At 37.7% G+C, this 25,351-nt stretch overlaps 1 protein-coding gene across 5 annotated transcripts in view; it reads right to left on the bottom strand.

The window, feature by feature from the left end:
* ATP8A1 (ATPase phospholipid transporting 8A1) overlaps positions 1-25,351 on the bottom strand; it is a 215,598-nt gene that overhangs the window by 122,126 nt on the left and 68,121 nt on the right. For 2 of the 5 annotated variants that reach the window (XM_080676965.1, XM_080676964.1), the window contains exons 7-15: positions 21,986-22,059; positions 19,374-19,443; positions 17,633-17,760; positions 16,681-16,792; positions 14,912-15,077; positions 13,252-13,379; positions 10,641-10,718; positions 9,445-9,533; positions 2,771-2,815 (exon numbers count right to left, since the gene is read on the bottom strand). In XM_080676965.1, the coding sequence (XP_080533091.1) occupies positions 2,771-2,815; positions 9,445-9,533; positions 10,641-10,718; positions 13,252-13,379; positions 14,912-15,077; positions 16,681-16,792; positions 17,633-17,760; positions 19,374-19,443; positions 21,986-22,059 (890 nt within the window). Of the gene's footprint in view, positions 1-2,770; positions 2,816-9,444; positions 9,534-10,640; positions 10,719-13,251; positions 13,380-14,911; positions 15,078-16,680; positions 16,793-17,632; positions 17,761-19,373; positions 19,444-21,985; positions 22,060-25,130; positions 25,205-25,351 lie in introns of all 5 variants that reach the window. The other 3 variants (XM_080676966.1, XM_080676968.1, XM_080676967.1) reach the window with 3 other exon arrangements.

Here is a 25,351-nt window from a genome sequence, read left to right as displayed (position 1 = left end):
CGTTTGCTGGTTGTATACTTTGGGGTTTCTCTGCCTAAATTTCACCAACTTCAGAATAGTCATGTCAATCACAGCTCCTCAAATATGTCAGGAGGGTAAATGAGAGACACCAGAGCTAACATTCTCTGTGAGCTCACCACGTCCAAAGACGCTTCTAATCCCCTTAAAAACAGAACTCACTTAATCCTTACAACCTCCCTATGAAGTCCACATTCTACCGGGTGAGGACAGGCAGGAAGATATATTGTGCAACTTGTGCAAGGGCTCCAATAGGGTCAGGATGTGAACTTGGGTGGTCAGCATTCAGAGTCTGCCTCCTTGACCCTACCCTGCACAGGGTTGAGACACAACATAAGCTCATAAAGTATCTGTTCCTTCATCTTTGCAGGCCCACATCATCTTTGATAGATGGGAAACCCAAGCATATATTTAAAATAAAGCTTATCTATAATAATAAAAGCATAATATGCTAATTAAACCAGACATCCTTCCGGACGACCTTCCAGACGAAGCCGGGGCTGCAAGGGAAGCCTGGGTCCCAGGTGGCCTGCCGGTGGCTGGCGGGAAGCCCAGGTTCCGGGTGCCAAAGGGAAGCCGGTGCCAGCAGCCGGGGGAAGGAAGGCCTACTCTTGCACGAATTTCGGGCATCGGGCCTCTAGTTTTATTATAAACGTGGCAAAAGTCATCCCTAAGTGTTTATTTCAAAAAATATTACCAATATATAAATTTATATGTAACTGCAAGTCGAAATGTACAATTTATGAAAAAGCTGGCATTTTTATTTGGAGCTACCTAGCTTAGAATATCAAGTATCAAATTTTCCAAAAGAATGGTCTACAAAAAGAACCTTTTAAACTAGATAAAATAACATCCTCTCTTTCCAAGAGTGATAAAAGTTATGACATAACTTCTATCAAAAATAGGATATTTCAAATGACACGAGTAAACCAACAACAACCTTTAACATTTCCGTTCAATCTTAATAAAAATATGGTAAAGGCAAATTCCTTCTCTTACGAATAAATGAGTTATCTTCGGCAGGTGTTCTCAGTGGTTAGAGCATCGGTCTGAACACCAAAGGGTCTCGGGTTCAATTCCCTGATCTCACTGGTGCCCTTGAACAAGTTGCACAATATCCCTTCCTGCCTGGGTTGCAGGTTTGCTCCCTCCCCGCTGGTCGGGGTGGTCAGGGCGCTTCCGGGAGGCAACCAATTCATGTGTCCCTCTCACATCGATGTTTTTCTCTCTCTCTTTCTCCCCCGCTCTGCCTCCCTTCTCTCTGAAAAGCAACAGCAAAAATATCCCTGGCTGAGGATTAACAACAAAAATAAATTAATAGAATGATTTTTAAAATTATTTATTGATTTGAGAGAGAGAGGGAGGGAGGAAGAGAGAAAGAGGAACATTGATTGGTTGTTCCACTTATTTATATATTTATTTGTTGCTTCTTGTATGTGCCCTGATGGGAGATTGAACCTGTAACCTTGGCATATTGGTATGATATGCCAGGGCCTAACAGAATTATTTGATGTTACAGAAAAGCAACAAATAAAAAATATACTCAACATTTTAACTATATTATCAGAATGTTAAATAAAAGGGAATATCTACACCATTAAACTCGAATTATCCACCAACAGTAAGATGCTCTGGCATATTTTCAAAAATACTAAAAATTATTCAGTTGTGTGTAGGTGTTCAAATGCATGACATTCCAAGCAATGAGCTGAAATGAGATGACTCATCAATTATCACATGAACCAAAAAGCTGCCTCTGTTATTAACCCCTGGGTATCACGAGCTTTACTGCAAATCCTTACCAAACCTCTACTGTACTGAAATAATCCAAGTTGAAAAATATTAAATGATGCTTTTGTACTTCCATACATATTGGAAATGTGGTTTAATCATAAAAAAAACAACATGCACAACCTGAAAATAAAAACGTAACCACTTATAAAGCCACAATATTTTCCACAATTACCAGCATTAAAGAAACCTGTTTCTTGAAATTTTATTTGCCACCAAATTATGATGAATTATAAAAATATCAACATATCAACTTATACAACTCTAAATAAAAATATAAATTCATGGAGGGATTTTATATTTTTAATCTTACTATTGTTTTTGAAGGAGGAATTTTTAAAGTAAAAAAAACAAAAACCACCCAAAATATTGAAATTAAACCTGTAAAATGCCATCTTTAATAACTGTAAAATTAATTACATCCCATTTAACTCTAGTCCTTGGTAGCATAGTCTTTCATTATTTATTCCAGACATTTTATTTTTAAAAAGTCCATTTTCTAGTTCCCAAACAGATTTAATAAATGAATGAAAAGAAATGTAAAGGAAACGTCACTGCTTGGTACGTTTCAGTAACATCTTTCTGTAGCTCAGCTGAGTCGGTGCATAGCGGCAGAAGGTGGCAATGCTGAGCTAAAAAACGAAGTTTCTGGAGCTGTAACTGAAATCTTAGGAAGTTCACAGCCCAGGGCCCCAGGTGGGTTATTATAGACTTTATTGTTGATACACAATGTAAAACTTGGACGAGCCTAAGCTTTAAACTAAATGTCTATAAAGTGACTAAAGGTTATTCAGTAGGAAATCAAGGATATTTCATGAATTTCAACAACTACCTACTCTACAGCATGTCACCATACCTGATCAGTAATGCTTTTTTCAAAAGTAGTGAAATGTGCCTACAAAACAATAAAATGCAAGCCTTTTAAAGGAGTCAGTGAGACAGAGAGGTCCAGGTAGCTTACCATTCATCAGGAGAGCAGCCATAATCCTCAGGCTCAGGGACATGGCTTCAGAAAGCAAGAAGAGGGACAGAAAGAGATGAAGAATAATCACAGAAAGGCTGATGGATCTTCAAAAAGTTAAGAAAATGAATTTTTAGCTGATTCTGAAAGAATGGCAGTTAGTATAGTAAGTAGAATGATCATTTATGGCAAATAAGCAGGTTTACAAAGTTATTCTATAACTGGATAGCTACCTTGCCTCTTCAACATGAGATTTACTGACTTTATGCACAGAATCCAGTATTCAGTAGGAATATTTAAACTTCGCAGTTTAGCTACAAAGCCAATGGAAACTCAATCACATACTGTATAATCAGAATCAAGTGTTTTAATGAAACAAACATGCTAATACCTAGGAACAAACAATCACGCCGGTAAAATTACCACATATATTTTAGAAGTAAATCTGACTTTCATGAGGTGATGGTTCTTTAAGCAGGTAAAATAAAATTAATTACATTTATGTAAGTTAAATGGAACCACATTTTAAGATTAACTGATTTTTCAAAAATTCCACTTATGTCATAATTCAGTTATTAAACCATTTAGTATCTCAAACAGGAAGCACGCTCATGAATACTTAATTTCCTCCATTAATTAGCTCAGGTGAGCACTAGGAACATGTGATGGGTGTATAGCTTTTACTTTAACCGGCCAGTCATACATTCTGTCAGAAGTGGCCCATAACACATCACAGAGCAGATTTTCTCTTATGTATGCATGTATTTATAAAATTTCTTTTTTATTGTTCATTTTCCCCTAGCTTTACTGAGATATAACAGACATATAACAGTGTAGGGTTAAGATATACAATGTGTTTATTTGATACATTTATATACTGCAAAATGATTACCACCATAGCCTTAGTTAACATCCCCATCACCTCACATGATTATCATTTCTTTTTTTGTGGCAAAAACATTTAAGATTTACTCTCTTAGCAACTAGAGCAGATTTCATCTCCCATTTCTTTTGTTATATATGTCCATTCACTATTTTCCCTTTAAATTAAATATATTAGGTATAGGTAGACTTTTTAAAAATGCAGAGTTCAGGACCAATGTAAAACCATTGTTACTTTTGACAAATGTACAATTAACTTCCCTGGGACCTCTCACTCCCTAAGTGACCACCCCACTCTCTTACCCTTCACCAAACTGGCCAGGACAGGGGCCTGGCATTCCAGGGCACCTCTTCCACCTCCAAAGCGCTGAGCGGCCTCAGTGCAGTACCCACTCCAACCACACGGAGGCAGCTTCTACTCACTCGTCATTCTCTCCTACCAAAGGACTTTTGGAGAGCGTGAGAGGAAGAGCTAATTAAGTCCCTTGTGGGCAGGACTCCCAGAAAAGGCAATGGCCTACTGCAGTGTTCAAGGCAATCCCTTCTGACCAACCTCAAGGCTCGGACTCCAGGCTGTACGAGGCAGGGGCAGGGGCTGTGCTACCCAAGCAGCCACACTGTGCCAAGGTTCCGTCAAGCTGCACCGTTGCTGCACAGCAGCCCCCGATCTCACACACCTGTCCTGCTTCTCAAGTCAGGCAGTTACACACCACAGCACTCAAGGCTCAGGGTCCCCGCCCCCTGCCCCGCCCTGGCAGATGCTGAGCACTAGGCAGCATGATGAGCAGCAGGCCACTCACACACTGCCATTGATCCTGTCTGCATGAGGTTCCTGTGATCACTGCTCCAGCAGTGCTGATGTCTGCACGGTCTGATTATTTCTTTGCCTTTGTTTGCACGTCTAGTCAGTGCTATTACATCTGCCTGGTAAGTTCTTCACTGAATCAGACTCAGTCTTAGATCTCAACTCAAGTACCACTTTCTCAGGGAGCAGTCCCTGACCTCCATGATTAGATCAACTCCCAATCGCAGACTCCCATAGACCTTTGTACTGTGTTCTATTGGTCTGTATGATTACTTAATCAACAGCCATTAACCCCCAATTAGGCTATCAACTCTAGGGGGCAGGAACCCTGTGACCTTTTGCTGATCCTTACAGCCCCAATATCTAACAGTGCCTCATACCTAGCAGGAGATGAGCATTCACTGAGGAAGGCAAATAGAGAAATTCATGGTGTTTACACAGCTTTCACCTCTAGTCATGTGAACGGGAAGACAAATTTGTTGGTTTTAACTCAGATGGGGGCAAAATTTTTATTTCATTGTACAAATATTTATTTTTTTAATTTTTTTATTGTTTTAAATATATTTTTATTGATTTCAGAGAGGAAGGGAGAGGGAGAGAGAGATAGAAACATCAATGATGAGAAGGAATCATTGATTGGCTGCCTCCTGCACGCCCCACACCGCAACGAAGGCCGGAATCAAACCAGGGACCCTTCAGTCCACAGGCCGATGCTCTACTCACTGAGCCAAACCAGTTAGGGGGTACAAATATTTTTATGTCATTGCTCATCATGAATCCAATTTGGGGCAAAGTTCACGTGAAATGAGAATAAATTAATCAAGAGTAAATTTTGAAGCATTGTTTTAAGTGTTAAATATTATGTTCTAACAAACCTATGGAATACACGGAACTAGGTAAAGATTATACTATTAAGAGACTTCGTCTTGCCCTCGAACCAGATAAAAGCAAAAGAACTGACCGCTGACTCTACCTAGGGTAAGCTGAGGCTTTACGTCGCTACTTAAAAATGCTGAAAATGCACCAGCTCTGAAACTGTAGCCCCAAGGCATTTGTTAGTATGTGCACGTATGTTATTTTCCTTTATTTTGCCACATCTGGAGGGACACACACCATGCTTCCTTCTGTGGGAGCTGGAAGTGCACCTACCTAATAGTTCCCCGTGTTAAACAAGTGTTAAACACTGCTGCGGGGCAAGTGGGGTCATGGAAGCACGTTATTTCCCTGTCCGGACTCCCATAACCCAAGATATTGCCACAGAGAGGTGGCTGACAGTAATCACTTTTTCCTGTGGAGTTTGGGGGACTTAAGTAACGGTTTCTCCAAAGCCTTCAGATATTAACAACTCTCTACAATGCTGATGTTCCTACTATCTGTCCATCAGGATGTTTGGAGGAGAGGATGTTAATAAAAACTCAGTCAGGGTTAAGGATCCTAAAAGCACATACACAACCAATACAGGATTATTGGCTTGAACAACTGGCCTCACTCAACAAGGCTTTAGGTATTCTTGAAAGCATGATACAACACTGGAAAAAGAAACATATTTCTGTTTATATAGTTAAAATTTGCAAACAAAGAAACACCTTTTATAAAAATTTTCTAACTATGTTAGAATTTTATATCTGGGCAAAAATCCTTAAAGATCACCTGCTTTCTAATAACTCCAGAACCAAACTCAGATCTGTGGAGGAACAGAAGGATTTAGAAATATTGTACTTTTCCTGAGACGCCTTTGCTGTCTACAGTCCCCACCCATCTGTTCACCTCACCCATTCTCCCCACCCTTCATATCTAAAGCTCCTGAATTTTGAGCTCTCTCAGGAAGTATTTGACAATTACTTTCCCGATCTTCTCGAGCCAGGGCTTAAATCCTTAAGCAATAAACCTTTCCTTGCTCCAAACTCTGAAAAAAAAATCACCTGCTCTCACCATCTTCATTTTAAAGGGTTTGGAATATTTGAAAGGAATTGTCCAGGGTCACAGTGAATTAGTAACAAAGGTACAACTAGAACTCATGTCTTATGAGTTATTTTGATATTGAGAGGTTATTTTCCCCAAAAGGAAATTTGTTTCACTTGAAACTTAATCTAAATGAGGATAATTCTGAACTCTAATACTACTTTAATATTTACCAGTTGCAACCCCACTCTGCCATATACAGTTGATGACAACATCACCAGCAGACACAGGAAGAACACTGCTCTTTAGAACTACTGCCTGCAAATGCTGAAGGACTTGTTCCAAGAATTAAAAAACAAACAAAAAACCAACCTAATAAAATGCAGAAGGAAAGAGTACCTAGAGACCATTCTAGCTTTCTGCTCTGAGAAATTCACCATCAGTCATTACTAATTTGAAAAACTTGCTTCTTCAATTGGAACTTGGACAAAGTAAAAAGGGATGCCAATTATCAAACAGGTAATTCTAAGAATCGCATTTCTGGGTGGATGCAGAATTTGTGTAAAAACGAACATCACCATAAATCTGTCAGCAAGTATCATACAACGAACTCTAGAATCTCAACAGGTCTTTCCTTCTCTCGTGAGGATTACTGTGGGTCTCACATACACAATGTCAAAAAGGGTGGCTGCACCTCTCCTGCTTCCACGGCTGACCAAACAGTGAGGCCAGTAGTAAATTCGGGGTTGGCGTGAAGAGAGGCTTTTTGGTCTAAGAGAATTAGCAGATCTTCAAATAAAGAGGAAAGATGCACAATGGCACCTGAGCCCAGAAACATAAACATGCTCCTCAAATTAACAGCCTGTCTTTATGATGTGGAAAAACCATTCAATCAAATGTCTTTTTAGCTGAACAATTGGAAGCCTTTTATAGTCACACTAGCGGCCCGATGCACGAAGATTCGTGCAAGAATGGGCCTTCCTTCCCCTGGCTGCCGGCACCGCCTTCGCTCCCGCTGGAGCTGCCTTTTAGCTCTGGCCCAGAGCTGCCTTTCCGCCTTCCCATGCTGCCCAGAGGCCCGGAGCGGTTGGGGTGGTGCAGAACGCCAGCGTCATTGCCATGGCGACAACACAAGCGTCCCGCCCCGCCCCCGGCTGCTCGGCACCTGTGTATGCAAATTAACCCGCCAACTTTGTTGGGTTAATTTGTATACTCACGCCTGATTGGCTGGTGGGCATCACGAAGGTACGGTAAATTTGCATCTTATGCTTTTATACTGTAGATTTCCTACTGACCCAAAGAACAAAGACATCTGCTTCCATCTACTTCTCTTTTTAGACCCTGTGTATGTATGGGAGTAACGATAAACATTTAGAATTTTTTTACCCAATGGTTATCTATATAATAAAAGCCTAAGCGACCGTACGGTGGAATGACCTGATGCACACTGACCATCTGGGGAAGACGCTTAATGCAGGAGCTGCCCCCTGGTGGTCAGTGCACTCCCACAGGGGGAGCGCCGCTCAGCCAGAAGCCGGGCTCACAGCTGGCAAGCGCAGAGCTGGTGGTGGGAGCCTCTCCTGCCTCCACGGCAGCACTAAGGAGCAGCAAGCTGAGCGGTAAGGAGCAGCGAGCAGGCAGGTGGTGAGTAGCAAGGGGTCCCAGACTGCGAGAGGGCTCAGGCCGGGCTGAGGGACCCCATCCCCAGTGCACGAATTTCATGCAGCGGGCCTCTAGTTTACTTATAATTTTAACTAAAGCATTTTCAAAATTCAATATACTATTTTTATACTAGCTTAGTGTCTGGAGACAGAGTGTGAGTGGGGAAGAGTGGGGCACATGCCAGACAACCCAAAAGCAAGCACCTTGCTTGTATGGTTAAGGGATTGAGATTATTAGTCTCACTTGTGGATAAAGGTTGGAAAATTTGGTAAAAGGCCAATTCTATCAACCAGGAGGGTGTTTCACTTTCTGATCATGTCTTTTTAGGGAATGTAAAAATTAATTTCTCGCCGAAACCGGTTTGGCTCAGTGGATAGAGTGTTGGCCTGCGGACTCAAGGGTCCCAGGTTCGATTCCGGTCAAGGGCATGTACTGTGGTTGCGGGCACATCCCCAGTGGCGGGTGTGCAGGAGGCAGCTGATCGATGTTTCTCTCTCATCGATGTTTCTAGCTCTCTATCCCTCTCCCTTCCTCTCTGTAAAATATCAATAAAATATATTTAAAAAAAATTAATTTCTCACTTTACCCTATAAAGTATTTAAAAGAGAAGGCTTTTTGCCATGGCTGGCGTGGCTCAGTTGGTTGGGTGTTGTTCCACACACCCGAGAGGTCGCTGACTTGATTCCTGGTCAGAGCACATGCCCAGGTTGTGGACTTGATCCCTAGAAGGGGCATGCAGAAGGCAACCATTAATGTTTTTTTCTCTCTCTCCCTCTCCCTTCCTCTCTCTCTAAAATTCAATTTTAAAAAGTCATATTAAAAAGAAAAGAAGGCTTTTGAACAGTTCAGGTAGGCATACCTGGATTTGAGAAAAAAATGAGTGTTCAACAGCACATGCTAAGAGACATTAAAAAGTTTTTGATGATACTCATTAATTCTTCCCTGGATTTAAGAGGTTCATGTCCCTATTTCCTTCCCATCACCAGAAATGTAAATTGTTCTGTGACTGCAAAGAGGAGAGAGGATAAAAGAAAAAAACAAATCAAAAGGATAAGTTATCAGAGAAACAAGAATAATGTTTTAACTTGAAAAGTGCCCAAGGCCAGACTGCATGCTCCTACCACATGCCAGCTGTACTCTGTAACTTAATGACAACACAGAGGGAGGGGTGTTTGTACCAGGTAGAGACCGTAAGCACCTCTAACACAGAAATGATATTGGGCAGCCCCCACCTCAGAGGTGGTTCCAAATGAAAGACAACACCTAAATATAAAACACAACACATATATGTATATTGAAAGTAAAACAGCTGCTTTCCAGGTTAAAAAAAAAAAATCCCCACTAAAAGAACTCTCAAAATGTACCAAATTGCTAGCACTAATTAAGTTGTATTTCATATTCTATTTAAAGAGAAAAAACTTACCCATAAGCAACTCCAGCTATGGTGCACTTCTTAAACTGCATTACATTGCATGTCAGAGTTCCAGTTTTGTCAGAAAAGATGTATTTTACCTAAAAAAAGAGTTTAAAATGTGTCACTAAAATTTTGGAAGTCTTTTTATGCTAGTCTCCTACAGAGAGGGAAAAAACCCTCAAGTTATTCTTTTTATCAATTTTGTTACATTGTAGGGGCACAATGGAATGCTATTAATTGACTTCTTTCAGCATATAAAGGATTTTGTTCAACTGTATTTGTTTAGTATTTGAACAGTAAACCATTTCATGTTTGACTATCAAGGTATTAGAGAAACTACGGTCATATAGAAATCTGCCTCAATATGGTATGAATTTCCACCAGAAAGTGCATTTACTGCTACTTAACATTTATGGGGCACTAAAACATCTGCCAGCATTTCTCCACATAATCGCAGAACAGGCAATAGCTTCTGCAATGAACTTCGTACAACACCTGAACTGGTAAGGAAAAGGCTAATTCTGGTCTAAATGCTATTTGAAAAATAAGAGTTAGCAACTGGCAAGGGCACAAAAAAAGAAGAATCTTTTCTTAGCCAGTACAGGGTGGGGCAAAAGTGGGTTTATAGTTGTTTATACAGAAAACAATATAATAATGAATCAATAATTATGTAAGAATAAACTCTGTACTTCGTGTACTCACAACTGTAAAACTGTAAACTTACTTTTGCCCCACCTTGTTTGAATAAATGGATTACAAATATATATGTGTAAATACTGTATGAATTGTAAATCTAAAATTCCTGTTTGACTACTATTCCTGTTGTTCAACTTACATAACTTCATTGATGAATTTAACTTTTTCTTCCCTTCTGGTCAAAAGCTATGAACAATTTTTAAACTTAGAGTTTATAACTCAAAAATTGCCAATACTTTGCTACTAGTCAGATTATATACTGAAGGACATCTCTCATTATATCTCTCAGTTCAATGCCTCATTTGAGAGCAAAATATGCTTTAAATGTTTTTACAACTTCATTTACTAAAAATGAAAATTCATGGTTATGTAATAACATGTATTTATGTGATTATTCAAGTAATAGGAAATTAGGAGCTGTCAATTCATACGAAGTAGTTGCCACCTACGGCAGAAATTACAACGAATCTGACTTCCATGTCAACACATAAACGAGAAATACCATTTACCTGGCCGAGCTCCTCATTCAGGTTAGATGTCCGAGCCATAGCAGCAGTGTCTGTGGGCTCATAGTGCATGTCAAGATCCTTTTTAAAAACAAAATAAATCCGTGAATACAACTAGTCATAAGACACTGAGTGAAATTTTATTTTAATTGGTAAGCTAGTTACATCATCACTCTCAGCTTTTGCCATCCCTATGCCATTTCAGTGGACTTCCCTGAACAGTACTCAATCTAGAATATTACATTGCACAGTAAAGGCAGAGCAATGTGATGGGTAGAGCATGTCTCTGGATATCAGACTGACTGTAAAGATTAAACAAGATAATGTATGTAAAGTGTCCTATAGGGTCTGACACAATGTAGGTGCTTAATGTGAGCTAAAATCACAGCAACTAAATATTGATAAAATAAGTGCAACTTCACACCCCTGGGAAAATGACCCAGTGCAGTGGTCGGCAAACCGCGGCTCGCGAGCCACATGTGGCTCTTTGGCCCCTTGAGTGTGGCTCGGCATTAGAACCACTTCTTCAAAATAGACTCGCCCAGGCCAAAACCCGACTTCTGCGCATGGGCCACGAAGTTTCAATCATTGTACGTGCGCGCCCGCACGTGGTATTTTGTGGAAGAGCCACACTCAAGGGGCCAAAGAGCCGCATGTAGCTTGCGAGCCGCGGTTTGCCGACCACTGACCTAGTGGATTCTATCCGGTTGTACTTTCTTGGCTAAGTTTCTTACACGGTATGTACTTGAAAGCAAAATGAATGCATTCTCAAAACCCAAAGAGAAACGTATAGATTTCATACCAATTTGTTCTTGCTTTGCACCCAGAATTATGACGTTTGACTCCTAATCCCATAAAAATTAATATTTCCTAGAGCACAACGTTTTAATGATCAGAGTTGACTGATTTTCACATGTCAAATGAAAAGGCTAAATCTGACCTCTTCCATATCTGCATTTCAAATTGCTCAATAACATTTTTGGAATAGGTTGTTGAATTGTAAGTGCCACGCTTGAAGAGGGAAATTAAACAATGGGGCAATGTTTGGAGAGGAGTGACTGGAATGGGGATGAAGTTAGAAATCAAGTGAAATGAAGAACCGAAGGAGATGAAGAACATTTAATGGGAAGAGGGGATATGATAACAGAATTGGCATGACAGTCCATTTCAAATGTTTTACAAGGCTAATATTTGGAAACAAGATGAGAAAACTTTCCTGAAAGATCTACTGGGCAGAACCAGGATCAAAAGGAGGCAGCTACTAATCTTATTTCCACACAAAGAATAAGCTGCTGGAAAGAGGAGATCTCTTCGGTCGGGAAAGTTAAAAAATCTCTGTGTATCAGAAAGGTGGTTGAAAGGCCTTCTGGGTTCACCCACCACAAAGATTATGTAATTATTTCAAGCAAATATTTTTGAAAATCCAAATAAAATGGCAAAGGAATTGACTAGTTATTTGATGTTCACAATGAGTCACTTTATTACTTCTGATTATAAGTGGAAAACCTTCAATAAGTTTTAAATGTATTTATACAAACTTTATTACAGAATTTTTCGGTTATGTATCTCCTGTATGAAATGAGCTATGCTTACAGCTCATCTTAGATTTCTAAATTATATCGATCTTTTACCAATGAATTAAGAGACTGACAGCTGAGGGGGATCATTTATCATGGGAAGATAATGAGCAGTTACAAAAGCAGCATCAGTTATATTTTTAAAAATTCTAATATTGTTCAGGTGGAAAGACTTTAAAGTGATTTAAAAAGAAACATCAAAAGATAATACCACAATTTCTCAAAATAAAAGAAAAATTAAACTTTCAGCCAGGCCAGGCCAGGATATTAATTTAATTTACATAAATTCATTAATTTTAACTTTAGTAAAAATAAAATAGAGGAAGAGCAACATATTTTATAAACAAAACATTTAGGAAACGGATGTCCAACATTTTCCCAAGATTTAAAACAATATTTAAGAAAAAGGAGAGAGGAAGAATTCAAGTGCAGCTGAAATTGTTTATAGTGTGGTAACATAAACTCTATACATGTGTAAAACATGGCAGGAACCCTGGTTGCTACAAGAAGTGCATACAGTATTATTTTTATAGTGCTCAATTGTTTACAAAGCTGTCTGCTATGCTGTGAAATTTCTTGGATTTACAGAACTATTGGGAGATGCAGGTAAGCTCCATTTGTCATTCCTATGTGAGTGTCCAAGGAAATATGACTCAAAGAAGTCGAGTGGCTTGCCAAAGCTCACACAGCTAGTAAATTGTAGAACTAGAATATTTTAACTCCAAACCCCCTGGTTCTCCTTTTCCCCAAGACCACTATAGAATGCAAAATGGTTTCTTGAACTAGAGACCTACTTTCTGCAGATGTCTGGTCCATAAACTTGGGTGATATTGAGATGAGAGATTTTGTTACTGATTTTCACACGTCAAATGAATTTATTATAAATTGTATTAGGCTTAAAATATTTTGAAATATTATCTTGTAGTCAATAAAAGGTAAGGTATAATTAAGATTTTTTTTTCTCCAAAGAAATCAAAAGATCCTATCAGGAAAAAATAAGTTTTGAGTGATAAGAAACAATAGTAATTCATATTTACCCAATTGATGAAGTATGCCTGGGTAAATTTCACCACTTCTAGTGTAACCAATAAGCTGATAGGAATGAGATTGTTGAAAAGGATGATGAAGGTCAGGAAATTCAGCCCAAAATTATTAGCGCCACCATCTGTTGGGGAAGGTGGGAAAAAAAACATTTATAGTTTTATATATGTTATTTTGACCAGAACTTTAAGCATAACAAAAGTTTTTCATAAAATATAGCATATCTTGATAGTCTGGGAGGAATACTGTGTTGATAACATATCCTTATTCTCAAAACCATTCTTCAAGACGGAAGAGCATTATTTGTGTTCAATATATTAATTAATCCCATTAAGACCTGCATAATGATACTAAAAAGTATCATTATGTACTGTCAAGCATTTCAAATTCTGTTCCAAACACAAAGTTTAGAGATATTAGGGACAGGACTGAGGGTTTATAAATGAAAAATCTTAACTGGGCAGAACCACTTTTATATAAATTTTTGAAAAGCGTTTCCAGTTAAAAGCATGCCTTAAAAGCAAACAAACAAAACAGCACCAGCAAAACTAACCCAGATAGCAAAAACAATGGCAGGGCAGGATCCTAGATAAATTCAGCTCTAGGTAAATTAAAGTCTTCATCTTCAATAATGAAAATAAAACAGTTATCCCAGATACACTGTAATGTACACACAAAAAAAAAAACCAAATTGATGGTAGTCGTAATGGTTTTAAAGTTGAAATAGTAAATCAATGACTGTAAAAACAACAGCAACAAAAACTTGGAATAGCTGCAAAGCTAAATCAATATAATAAAAATATAATTGAAAAAAATCGATTTTGCTGTAAGATTTTCCTAGAATGTCTTCACACTTTTGAAAATTAAGTATTTGTTGGTTAAGGACTCATCAAAAGGCCCTGCTAACTTACTTTCTAGAAATTCTTAGGGGAGGTGTATTCCTCCCATAATAGAGGATAAATGCTCCAAAGGGAACTAACAGCGCTTGCCCTAAGACAATGGTCGGCAAACTCATTAGTCAACAGAGCCAAATACCAACAGTACAACGATTGAAATTTCTTTGGGAGCCAAATTTTTTTAACTTAAACTTCTTCTAACGCCACTTCTTCAAAATAGACTCGCCCAGGCCGTGGTATTTTGTGGAAGAGCCACACTCAAGGGGCCAAAGAGCCGCATGTGGCTTGCGAGCCGCAGTTTGCCGACCACTGCCCTAAGACCAGGTGATAAATAACACAGAACTCACTGCACTGAGGAGTTCAAGCAAAAGTACATTCAATTTAAACATGTTAAAAACATGTCAACTACTTTTGGTGCTTTAAATATACTCAGTCTGCTTTCTTTACCAGACAGCCATCTAACTACCTGCATTAAAATACTTTAAAACCAACGAATAACATGAATGGAAATAACATGAATAAAATCACATTTTATGTTACTGTGAAGTGCTCATTTTATTTTTAAGGATTCTGAAATTTTAGAGATTCTAACATTTTACTTTTACTGAAAATTGCATTGAAAAGTGAAGACTAAATGCCCAGTTATCGTGGCCACAATGCTCTCCTTTCAGAAATAATAGGAAATCGCCAGAACAGCTGTGAAACAAATACTGGCACGTGTTTTAATGAAAGAGAAAGTGTCCAGCACTTTCATGCTTACAATTGAGGTTGAGATACCAGTCCTTCCCAGAATGCCGTCGATTCCAAATGGCCGAGCCCACAGAACAGATAAGGGACATGGCAATTAAGATGCAAAACAAAATCAAAATTTGTACGTTTGTTATTCGTTCCACATTTGAGAGTTTAAGTGGTGGACTTGTTGAATTCTGTAAAAAGACACAAGATGAGTAATAAGAAATGTGTACAATGATTTAGTAATAGGTATCTAGTATTCTGATGAGGATGACAAAGTCCTCATTAAACTCAAAATCTAGACATGGGCACGTGCCTAAACATTATACAGATAATAATCACAGATGTAATAAGCTGCCAAAGGTTAGCGGCCTCTTTTTCTAAGGGCCACTATGTCACCTAAGCCTTCTTCTAGGATATCCTATTATAATAAAAGTGCAGCGACTGAATGGCGGAACAACCAGAACGACCACTTGACCAGTCGCTGTGATGTGCACTGACCACCAGGGGGCAGACGCTCAATGCAGGAGCTGCCCCCTGGTGGTCAGTGAGCTCTCATAGTGGGAGTGCTGCTCTGCTGCCTGGGATGAGCGGAGCTCCCACAGTGGGATGATCCCCGCAAGCCACGCCCCCACCAGTGCACAAATCCCGTGCACCGGGCCTCTAGTAAAAACAATAATAGGAGAAGGAAGTAACATTCCTTTTGTAAACACAACTTTTGTGCTGTGGCAGACAAGATGAACAATGTATTACCTGGCTACTTAAGCAGACAGGGTAGACTAGAAGCATCTAGCTTAGCATCTCTGCTTAGGAAGAGAGGCAGAGAAGTTGGCCTATGAACCCACAGCCAGAGACCTGGAAATTCCAAAGTCTGAAAGCAATAATTAAAGGATCACTGGTTTTCAGATTTTGGTGGCACTGAGAAACTGTTTTTACCGGAGACAGCAACTATCTAAGCAGTCCTGGGTGTACAGAATAATAGAGACAGGTTTCCTCAGATGTATTTAATGATAAAAAAATGATTATGCTAGATTTGTGCTAATGAAGGCATTCACAGAACAGAAAATTAAATGCCACAACCAATATGAAACGACTTACAGAATTTATAGAATAATTAGGGGTGAAATCATTAATAGCAGTTTTACTTGCCTGGTGAGTATAGGTTCATGCCTTTACAATGTACCAAGTTATCAATAAGCCCTCAGAGCAGATTTTCATGTAGTGTCTTAAAACTGAGCTCCCCACACCCATCTAAACACTGAACACTGATGATATTAAATGTATAGAAGAAGCATCCACAGGCACATGTAAACATTACAAATGGCTAGGATGAAGGTTGATAAAAAATGGCCTAACATAAAAACGCTACGAAACAATGGTCAACATTTGTTTCACATGTTTTTCTTCTAATTTTACGAAAAAGCAAAAATAAGTCTTAAAATTTGATCATTGTATTGAGATAAAATTATAAGACAAATACTTCAGTGCAGAGCACTCGTCATTATGCAGACAAGTTGCATGTATCACTTCAATAGTTAGTAAATGCCGCCGATGGAACCAATGCACACGGTCATTGAGAGTTCACGCGGGGGTGGTCTCTGGGGAAACTCTCCGGTGTGGTGTGTGCAATGAAGCACAGCACTGCCCACTCACCGAAGCACGAGGTTCTGGATGGAGAAAGTGGGGCTCGGGGATCTGTGACAGATGGTCTACTAAGTGTGGGCTTCTGCACCAAAGCTACAAACAGCACATTTCCCGAAGACTGAGGCCTGGAGGTCGCACAGATAAAAATCCCACCTGCATCAGCTTGGTGTCATGTCCAGTGTAGACGACTATTCCATGAACCCACTGCGTATTTCTTAACTGGGCGCCTCGAAGAAGAATCTGATCTGCTCCCAGGGGCACGGTGCTGTGACAGAGGACACTGGCATTAGAAATGGCATTTTCTAAAACGCTTCAGAGTCCTACCGCCACTATAGAGTTCCAAAAAAAAAAAAAAAAAAAAAAAAGGTTCTGTTATTTAAATAACCCTTCTCATATTTACTGTATTTTTAGAAAAGAAGTCATTTTTCTGCCCATAAGAATTTTCTTACATGAGAACAGCTGCAGGGAAGCATTAAACATCAATCCCACCATTTCCTACAATTTCACAATCTAAAATAGGAGGCAATGTTGTGGAATGCAGAGGCTCGTTTTCAAACCTATTGAAGACTTTTCCTGATTTAGTTAAGTCCATTTAGGGTTCTGAGATGTTTGGAAGTGTTTAGGTAAGGAGCTCTGTTCCCCCTCCCTCACCTTCCTTTAAATTAAAAATAGCTTTGTGCCAGGCAGAGATGGCTCAGTGGTTGAGCATTGACCTATGAACTGGGAGGTCACGGTTCCATTCTCTGTCAGGGCATATGCCTGGGTTGTGGGCTCAATCCCCTGTGTGGGGCGTGCAGGAGACAACCTATCAATGATTCTCTCTCATCATTGATGTTTCTACCTCTCTCTGCCTCTCCCTTCTTCTCTGAAATCAATAAAAACACATTTAAAAAATAAAAATAAATAAAAAGTACACAAGGTAAGATAAATACACAGATCTCATCATTTTCACAAAAGGATTCTGGGTTCAAGTAATGTAGAAGTGCTCAAGGAAAAGGTTTCAAGTGCTCAGACTGTGAGCACAAGAAAGTACGTACGCAGGTTAGCAATACACTGTGTGTGACACAGTGGATTCTGTGTTGTTATGAAGACCAACTTTACATACCCATGTCCATCAAGCCTTATGTTTCCAACAAAATCGTAGAGATGTCTGTTTGGACTTTCACACTCAACTCTGCCAGAAATTCTCATCAAACTGTCAATGTCTCTTATATCTGCTGTTACTGGTAAGCCCTGTTTAGAAATGTTTCAATAAGTAAAGAGTATATCAAACACATTGCATGTGGAGGGAAGGGGGAATTCTGAATCCATCCAGGCCTATGACCTAAGAGATCCCACTATTTTATAAGCAATTCTCCCCTTCAGACAACAAATACTCTTGGTGAATTCATAATTAAGGGATACCTTCCTCTCCACTTGAACACAGGTTTCTAGCACAAGAAAAGGACATCTATTGGAAAGTTCTAAAATATACTCGAGAGACTATAAACTAGTCTGAAAAGGTATTTTAAAATAAGTTCTTAAAAAACTGCTTCCAAAAATAAATACAGTATGAATCTCTCTGCTGAATCTCAGAAAGTGGCTGAAAAACGAATAAAATCTATGTCCAAAGAGAATAGTTTGATCTCTTTGCTCATTGAGAAGGAAAACTCCAAAACAGTTCTTCTCTCTGGCCAAGGAATGTCTGGAACCGGACAGGCCTGCTTCCTGTGACCCTCTGAACTCAGGTGCTCTGTGATGACCGACTTCCCTTCCCCCACCCCCCCCAATCTCCCACGTGTCACTCTCCCCATTCACCTAGAACCCGAGGGGACACAGTCAGGAGCAGCTTAACAATGTTTTGACCAACAAGTGATGGCATCTATGACTGGAAGATTATCATGGAGCTGAAAAATCCTTATCGCCTACGGACATCACAGCTGCCGTAATGTCACAGCGCAACGCATTGCTCACGTACAATAATGTAGAGTACATAATACTTGGCAATGATGATGTTACTGGTTTATGTATTTACTATACTATATTTTTTATCATGATTTAGAGCATACCCTTTCTACTTACAAAAAAAAAACATGCTATAAAACTGGATGCGTGTTAAGCTGGCAACAGCCTCAGACACTCAGTGTTTGCATCGTTTTCTCTTGTGCTTGATTTAATCTCATGTTGTTTTGTGCAGTAACATGCTGTACAGGTTTGTAGTGTACGAGCAATTGACCACACCATACAGCCTAGGTGTGCAGTAGGCTGAACCATCTAGGTTTGCATAAGTGCACTCCCTGAATTTCGCACAATGATGAAATCGCCTTGGGATGCATTTCTCAGAACCATCCTTGTTTTTCAAATGAAAGGTGACTGTACATTTTTAAAGTCCTTTTTACAACTTTAAAGATAAAAACCCTACAGTTGCTTTCTATTAGAGATGGTGTGAGAAGTAAACAAATCTAAACTATTCCCTGAGATGCGTGAGACAACTAGAACAGCAATGAAAACTGTCTTTTCAATATAGTAAAGCCAAATAAATTGAGTCAGGTGAATAGGCAAAAAGAATAAGCTAACACACATCAAAGCAATTAGAATTACTACTATTGTTATTATTATCAGAGTGTTGGCTATTACATAAAATATTTAAAATAGTATCTATACAAACAGAACCATATTTAATCAGGCAAGTAAATCTGAGTGTTCCATAATACATAATGATACCGATTTCTAAAACCTCTTCATAGGGGCTCAATGAGAAAACATCCACAATTAGAATTACTTCAACTCGAGACAGTCAGAAGTAAAGCTACTGATTCCATGTAATAAAACAGCAACCATGATAACAAACCTGTATTAGGTCTTACCTGTCTAATTTTCAGGTTTGTTTCACCATCTAAGTTGGATGTTTCAATGTAGCACATGGCCTGGGGCTCACTGTTGTTTAAAATTGAAAAGGAAAAAGATTCAGTGGGGGAAGAAAAGCGTAACACTAACTTACTGACTGCTCACACTCACTGAAGCCTTTCATTCGAAGCAAAGCTTCAGCTGCCTACTTTCTTGCCGGTTTCCACTCTTAGTACAAAATGCTGCGAGGCAGAACCCATGCATGACAGCTCGTGGATCAGCTTTTCAGCCAGAAGGATCCCAAAGCAGTTTCCTGGCAACAATCAGTACAGATCTTCAAGATCAAGTAAATGCTTAAATTTGTCACATCATACTTCAAGTGTTCATCCATACAGATACAACACAGACTGTATCTGAAAGGTAAAGCCATTTTGTGTCCAGATTTATCTTTAGCTCAAAAATATCAAGTGAGATTCATGCTCACAGCCACATGTAAACTGGTTCAGAAAAGTGGTTGATTAGAAAATTCCAGATTGCTGCTTCTACAGACTTGCATTTACTACCCTTTTAGGAAAATGAATAGAATCACAGAAACTGTAATACTTAAAATTTAAAACTACTTTTAAAAACCTTATGAACAGATTTTGCAGTGAAAGTAGCTTTCTGCTCCTATTCTATTTCTTAAAGTTGTTTTAGAGACTTTTGTGACAGTGAAAAACCTAAGTAAAACGAAAACCAGCCAATTTAGCCCTATTGCTCTTTGACCTGACCTAGAAGATCCTCCTGGGTGTTTTAGTGAAGTTTGATGTTCACTGGCTGTTGGGAGGGCATGTTCTCCAGCTTCCCCCCCCCGCCCACAAACACCATGTCCTGAACCACCTATATCCTGCCCCTACACATACTAACTGTCCTTGTGTAATAATTATAGACAGGTGAGTTTGCTGTCCAAATGCATAAGCTGGTTCTCAAATATAAGGTAAAGCATTCTGAAGTTAATCAGTCTTATTAGCACTTGATTATATAAGCCTAATTAGGGAACATCACACACGTAAATATGAAGGCAATCTCTAATGAGCATGTGTATTCAGAGTGGGGAAGAAATAAATTTATCAGTTACAATTACCTGGAATTTTCTAATCAACTTCCAATGTGTGTATGTGCAAAACAGACTATTCTGAGTTTCAAAAATGGGCATGTATCCTTAGTTTTGTGTCCTGAAGATTTGTGAAAATTATTAACCATATGGCTATAAAATATTTTACAGATTCACTTTAAAGTAACTTTGCATGTTCTCATGTTCTTCAGTTTACACTATGGGCTTTTTTATAATCCCATAAAAGCTGATACTTTTCCCCAACTGGAAAATTTTTCAATATTTATTGTTCATCCTATCAATTATTCAAAGTTTTTTTTCATTACTGTCACAATAAAAATGTGGCTCTGGCAATTGCTCTCAATTTGTAATTTACTTATGTATATATTTGGAACAGAAATGGTTTATGAAATTATAAAGCACATCTTCTGAAAATACAGAAGCATGACAATAAATACATGCTAAATGAACAATGCTGATTCCAGATTTGGGCAGTAAAAAAGGCATTAAAAAGTTTTACTTTACAGATCCAAGGCCATTCTCCCATTAAAATGAGAATAACGTTCTAATTATATTTATATTTTTTTTTTCCAAAAAGCAACTTTTCTAGGACTTTAAATGGCTAGGAAATTAGATAGTTAAATGGCTGATTTCTACTTGAAATGGGGCAAATTAAATATGCATCCAACTCAGAACATATTAATCCCTTAAGACAGCTGTTACTGAAGCGGTTCTTAATAGGGCTACGAAAAAGCAGCAAGATATATGAGAGAAGAATCATGCTAGACATTAAATATTTCAGCAAAGTATGAAGACATCCAACACAAAAACCAGTCAGAGAAGCAAAGCAGGCTTTTTGATTAGCAAGTGGGAAAATGAAACAAGATGCACATCACACTCAAGACACAGGCAGACAGCTGAAATTACCACAGTAACATGCACTTTGTCACTAGTTACAAATGGGATAAAAACTGATCCCGGAGCATGCGGTACAGAATGTACAACAGTGAGCTTTGTGCAGGGAGTCCTCCATAAACCCTATACAAGCCCAAATAACAGCCATGTGTGCTGAAGGGATTCTCTAGAACTTACAGAAAATTTCAGATGTAAGACAAACATTTAAAATCTTAAACATTCATTTCTCAATAACTTCGTTTCATCTAAAGCTTAACATTGTTCAAAATAATATCCTGGAGAGGCACTGAATTAAGCCTTAGTATTTAGGCATGTTGTTTTTTAAAAAAATGAATATATATGAATGATTCACAGGAAATTAAAATCTAGCTTTATTGGCATGCCTCATGGGCTCCCACTGATAACAATAGGAGCTGAATCTGCCTACTTAAGGGATGAACATCAGCCAACATTGCTTTCAACAAGGCCTTTAAAACATCTGTGAAATGTCCATCCCCAAGAAGTAGAAAAAAGTCTGTGTTTTATAGGAAGAGACACAGAACTCAATCATCTTTTGGTGTAACTGTTCTCTGGTGTAGGGTGAGGATCCACATACACACATCCTGTAGGACTCAGTGCTCTAACCTTGAGGACAGGCTGATGAGATCTGCTGGGAGGTGTTCCCCATTGGTCACTTTCACTATTTCCCCTACTGCCACCTACAGGTCCCAGTTTAAAATAATTAAAATGGAAAAAAAAATAACAGAGAAAACAAACAACAAATGGACAAAGGAGACAGAAAGTTTGAAATTATTATAGAAAATAACACATGTTAATAAAATGTCTAATGCCAATTTTTTCAAAACTTATTTTGATCAGGTCTAAAGGTACAAGAAAACATGGACTATTTAAGGATTATTTATTTGCTTTTAAGTTCAATTTTTAATTTGAAAATTTCTGATTATTAAAAATTTAATCATAAACACATCTTATCATATTCAATAAAAAGATATTTCTATACATAGAGCTACTTTATCTGAAAGATTTTCTTTTCTCTAATTCCCCACTCTCATGCCAATCTACTCTGTGTCCACTTCTAGCCTAGAAGAAAGGAAATAATTGTGGAAATTACTTTTTAGGAAACTACTTTTGAACAACAGAGTATACTATACTAGCTCTTCTTCTATACATACACTAAAAAAAACTTTAAAATTTTCTGATTCCGAAACATTTTCAAAGTTATTACATAAATATCTTATCAACTTTAATGCAGAACTGCAAAGACATGGATTTTAGGATGTTAGAAGGCATAATTGCAGCCTTTTGATTTATTTAATAATTAATAAAGTGTAGGTAATGCATTATTTTGGGAGGGTTATCCTTTGAACCTGGGAGAAAAAGCTCAAAAGTATGAAGTAGACATGCCAAGAACCTGTTTGAATTTGAATAGTCTGAGTTATTTTACTCTATTTTATACTTTTTAAAATCATGCATCTATTTGTTATATGATAAATTTTCAGTTTCTTTATTTCAAAATGAAAATCAATGAAATTACTTTCAACCATGTTCATGCTTTAATTTCAAACTACCTCAAAGAAGATATACTACTAGTAATTAATAATTTAAAAATATTTAGAAATTGAAATATTATGAATTGTTATTTATTGCTAGTACAGTGGAAAATCACCATGTACTTACTTTGATAGCAGACAGTATGGTATAATGAAGATATTAGACTAGGAATTAAGTAGTCTAACAGTGATCTTGTCATTAGCTAAAGTTAAGTGGCTAAAAACAAGATAAAGCCAAAATTCCTCTTTCTGTTAAATGATGACAAAACTTCACCCGCTTTTAAAATCTAATGAAGGTTAAAAAGAGCCAAGTAATTAAAAAACCCTTTTGGAAAAAACAAAAAAAACTGACAGGTGGTATTTTGTCACTTGGACAGAAATATCAGGTAATCTTTTTAAAAGTACTAATTTTTGGAGGAAGTTAATCACTTTGGGTGCTATATTAAGATATAAGGAACTATTTTGATTTGCCAATATTGATAGCCACCAGTAAATGTTTTTAATGTTTAGAAAATAAATCCTTTTAAAATGCAAAATGCTCTGAAGTTTAAGAAATACAAGTACAGAGCATTATGGGAATTTCCTGGGTTAGAAAGAGGCAGATAAAAAATATTTTGACAACTTTTAAATTAGAGCTAAGTATAAAGCAAGGGCAGTATAGGCAGTTACCATCATATTTTTGAGCATATAAAATTTAAACATTGTAATCAATGGTTCAGCATTCTCTCTATGATAATGTCTCTATGATAAGTTTAATCAGGAAAACATCAATACATAAATTGATGAAATGTTTTACTATCATTTTGAAAATTATATAAACATGACATTCGGATGGTCAGTCATCTATTACATTTCTCAGACTTTTATTTGATGTATCATTCTGTAGGTCAGACATGCTGAAAGCTTAATGAAATGCTATCAATTTAAACAACAAGGAGAATTGAGGAGTATGAGAGTCTGATTAAGTAATTCATCTTCCTCAGTTAAAAAGATATAAAATTAAGGCCTGAGCGATTAAGTGTTTTGTTCAAAATCACCAAGCCAAGAAACTTGGCTTCCTGCCTCCTAAACAGAGCCCTCTTTCATACCTGAGGCCCTACAGTACCTGAGACAAAGACAACAGACTCCCTGTTAAACTCATTCCCACCCTGCCATGTGTGGGCCATCCTCTTTACTTCAGTTTTAGAAACCTACCCTAATCAAACAATAAGTAAAGGAAACTATAAACAGAAAGGTTGATTTAAAAACTTCATAATTTCAAAACCTATAAAGAAATGGCACAGAGCTCCCAATTAAAAAATTCGAAAATATACTTCAACTACTTAGAGACTTACTTCTATAAATATCTGGATAAGTCTTACTCATTTAAATTTCACTAATTTGTCATATATCCAATCATTTTCAATAACGACCTGATTAAACAGATTTTGAAAAAAGGACAATGTCCATATTTATATGTGGATTTTACAAATAAAACTGTCCAAGGAAATGATGATAAACAACCTCTAAAAGATTAAAAACATTATTTTCTTATTTTATATTAGGACTAGTTTTATAGTTTTTAAACCTAAAACCATTTGAAAGTCACATTCTTAAAAGGGTAACAGTGCCATATGTTCTGAATACTAATTCATGACTATCTTAAATATGAGTGAAACAAAAATTATCTAAATTCAGTAATGGAAAGAACTTTAAAAAAAAAAGGATCAAAACATTGTAATTTTTTCTTGGAGAGTATGGCATTTCAAAAGATATGATGGCAAAAAAAGAAATCATCCATTTTCTTGTACCAATGCACCATAAAGATCAAGTAACTTTGGAGAGATATACAAATGCATCATAAAGGAATTCGTCATGAACAAGGATTGCAAGATAAAATCAGTACAACCCAATCCATGTATTATATAAAATAAATGACAGGAAATCAGACAAGAGTTAGCGGTCCACATTAAAAGGATCTGGACATATCCAGAGGAAGAGGAGACTCTTAACCGTAATTACAAGTTCTGAATTATAAAGTACAGTGCTTATCATTTATTTTATATAGCAAACATGAAAGAGTCACTTAAGTCCAATCAAATTTTTAATGCTTAATTCAGAATCATCAGAGAGGTTTAAAATCCTTCGTTTATTCCTTATTTCCTTGGAGAAATCACAAGGTCAATGCAGGGTAGAGAAACCATCCTCTACACTGTTTGAGCATCAGTAGGTATCTCTACCTTGATGAGAGAAGTACAGTGTCAGCAGGTATATACTCTTTGCCTTTTATTATAACTATATCTCCAACATTTACCTGAAAGAAAACTGGGAATTGGTTAATTATCTGCATTGAAAGATAGATACAAATATACAACCCATTGTATTTAAACATAAAATACAGTAAAACTAGTTACTGGCAAACAAGAACCACTTATCTCCAAAATGGCAAAAAATTATCTAC

The sequence above is a fragment of the Plecotus auritus genome (assembly GCF_963455305.1).
Source record: "Plecotus auritus genome assembly, chromosome: 1".
Lineage (NCBI taxonomy): Eukaryota > Metazoa > Chordata > Mammalia > Chiroptera > Vespertilionidae > Plecotus > Plecotus auritus.
The sequence above is the reverse complement of the archived record's forward strand: the minus strand, read 5'-3'. Positions and strand labels throughout refer to the sequence as shown.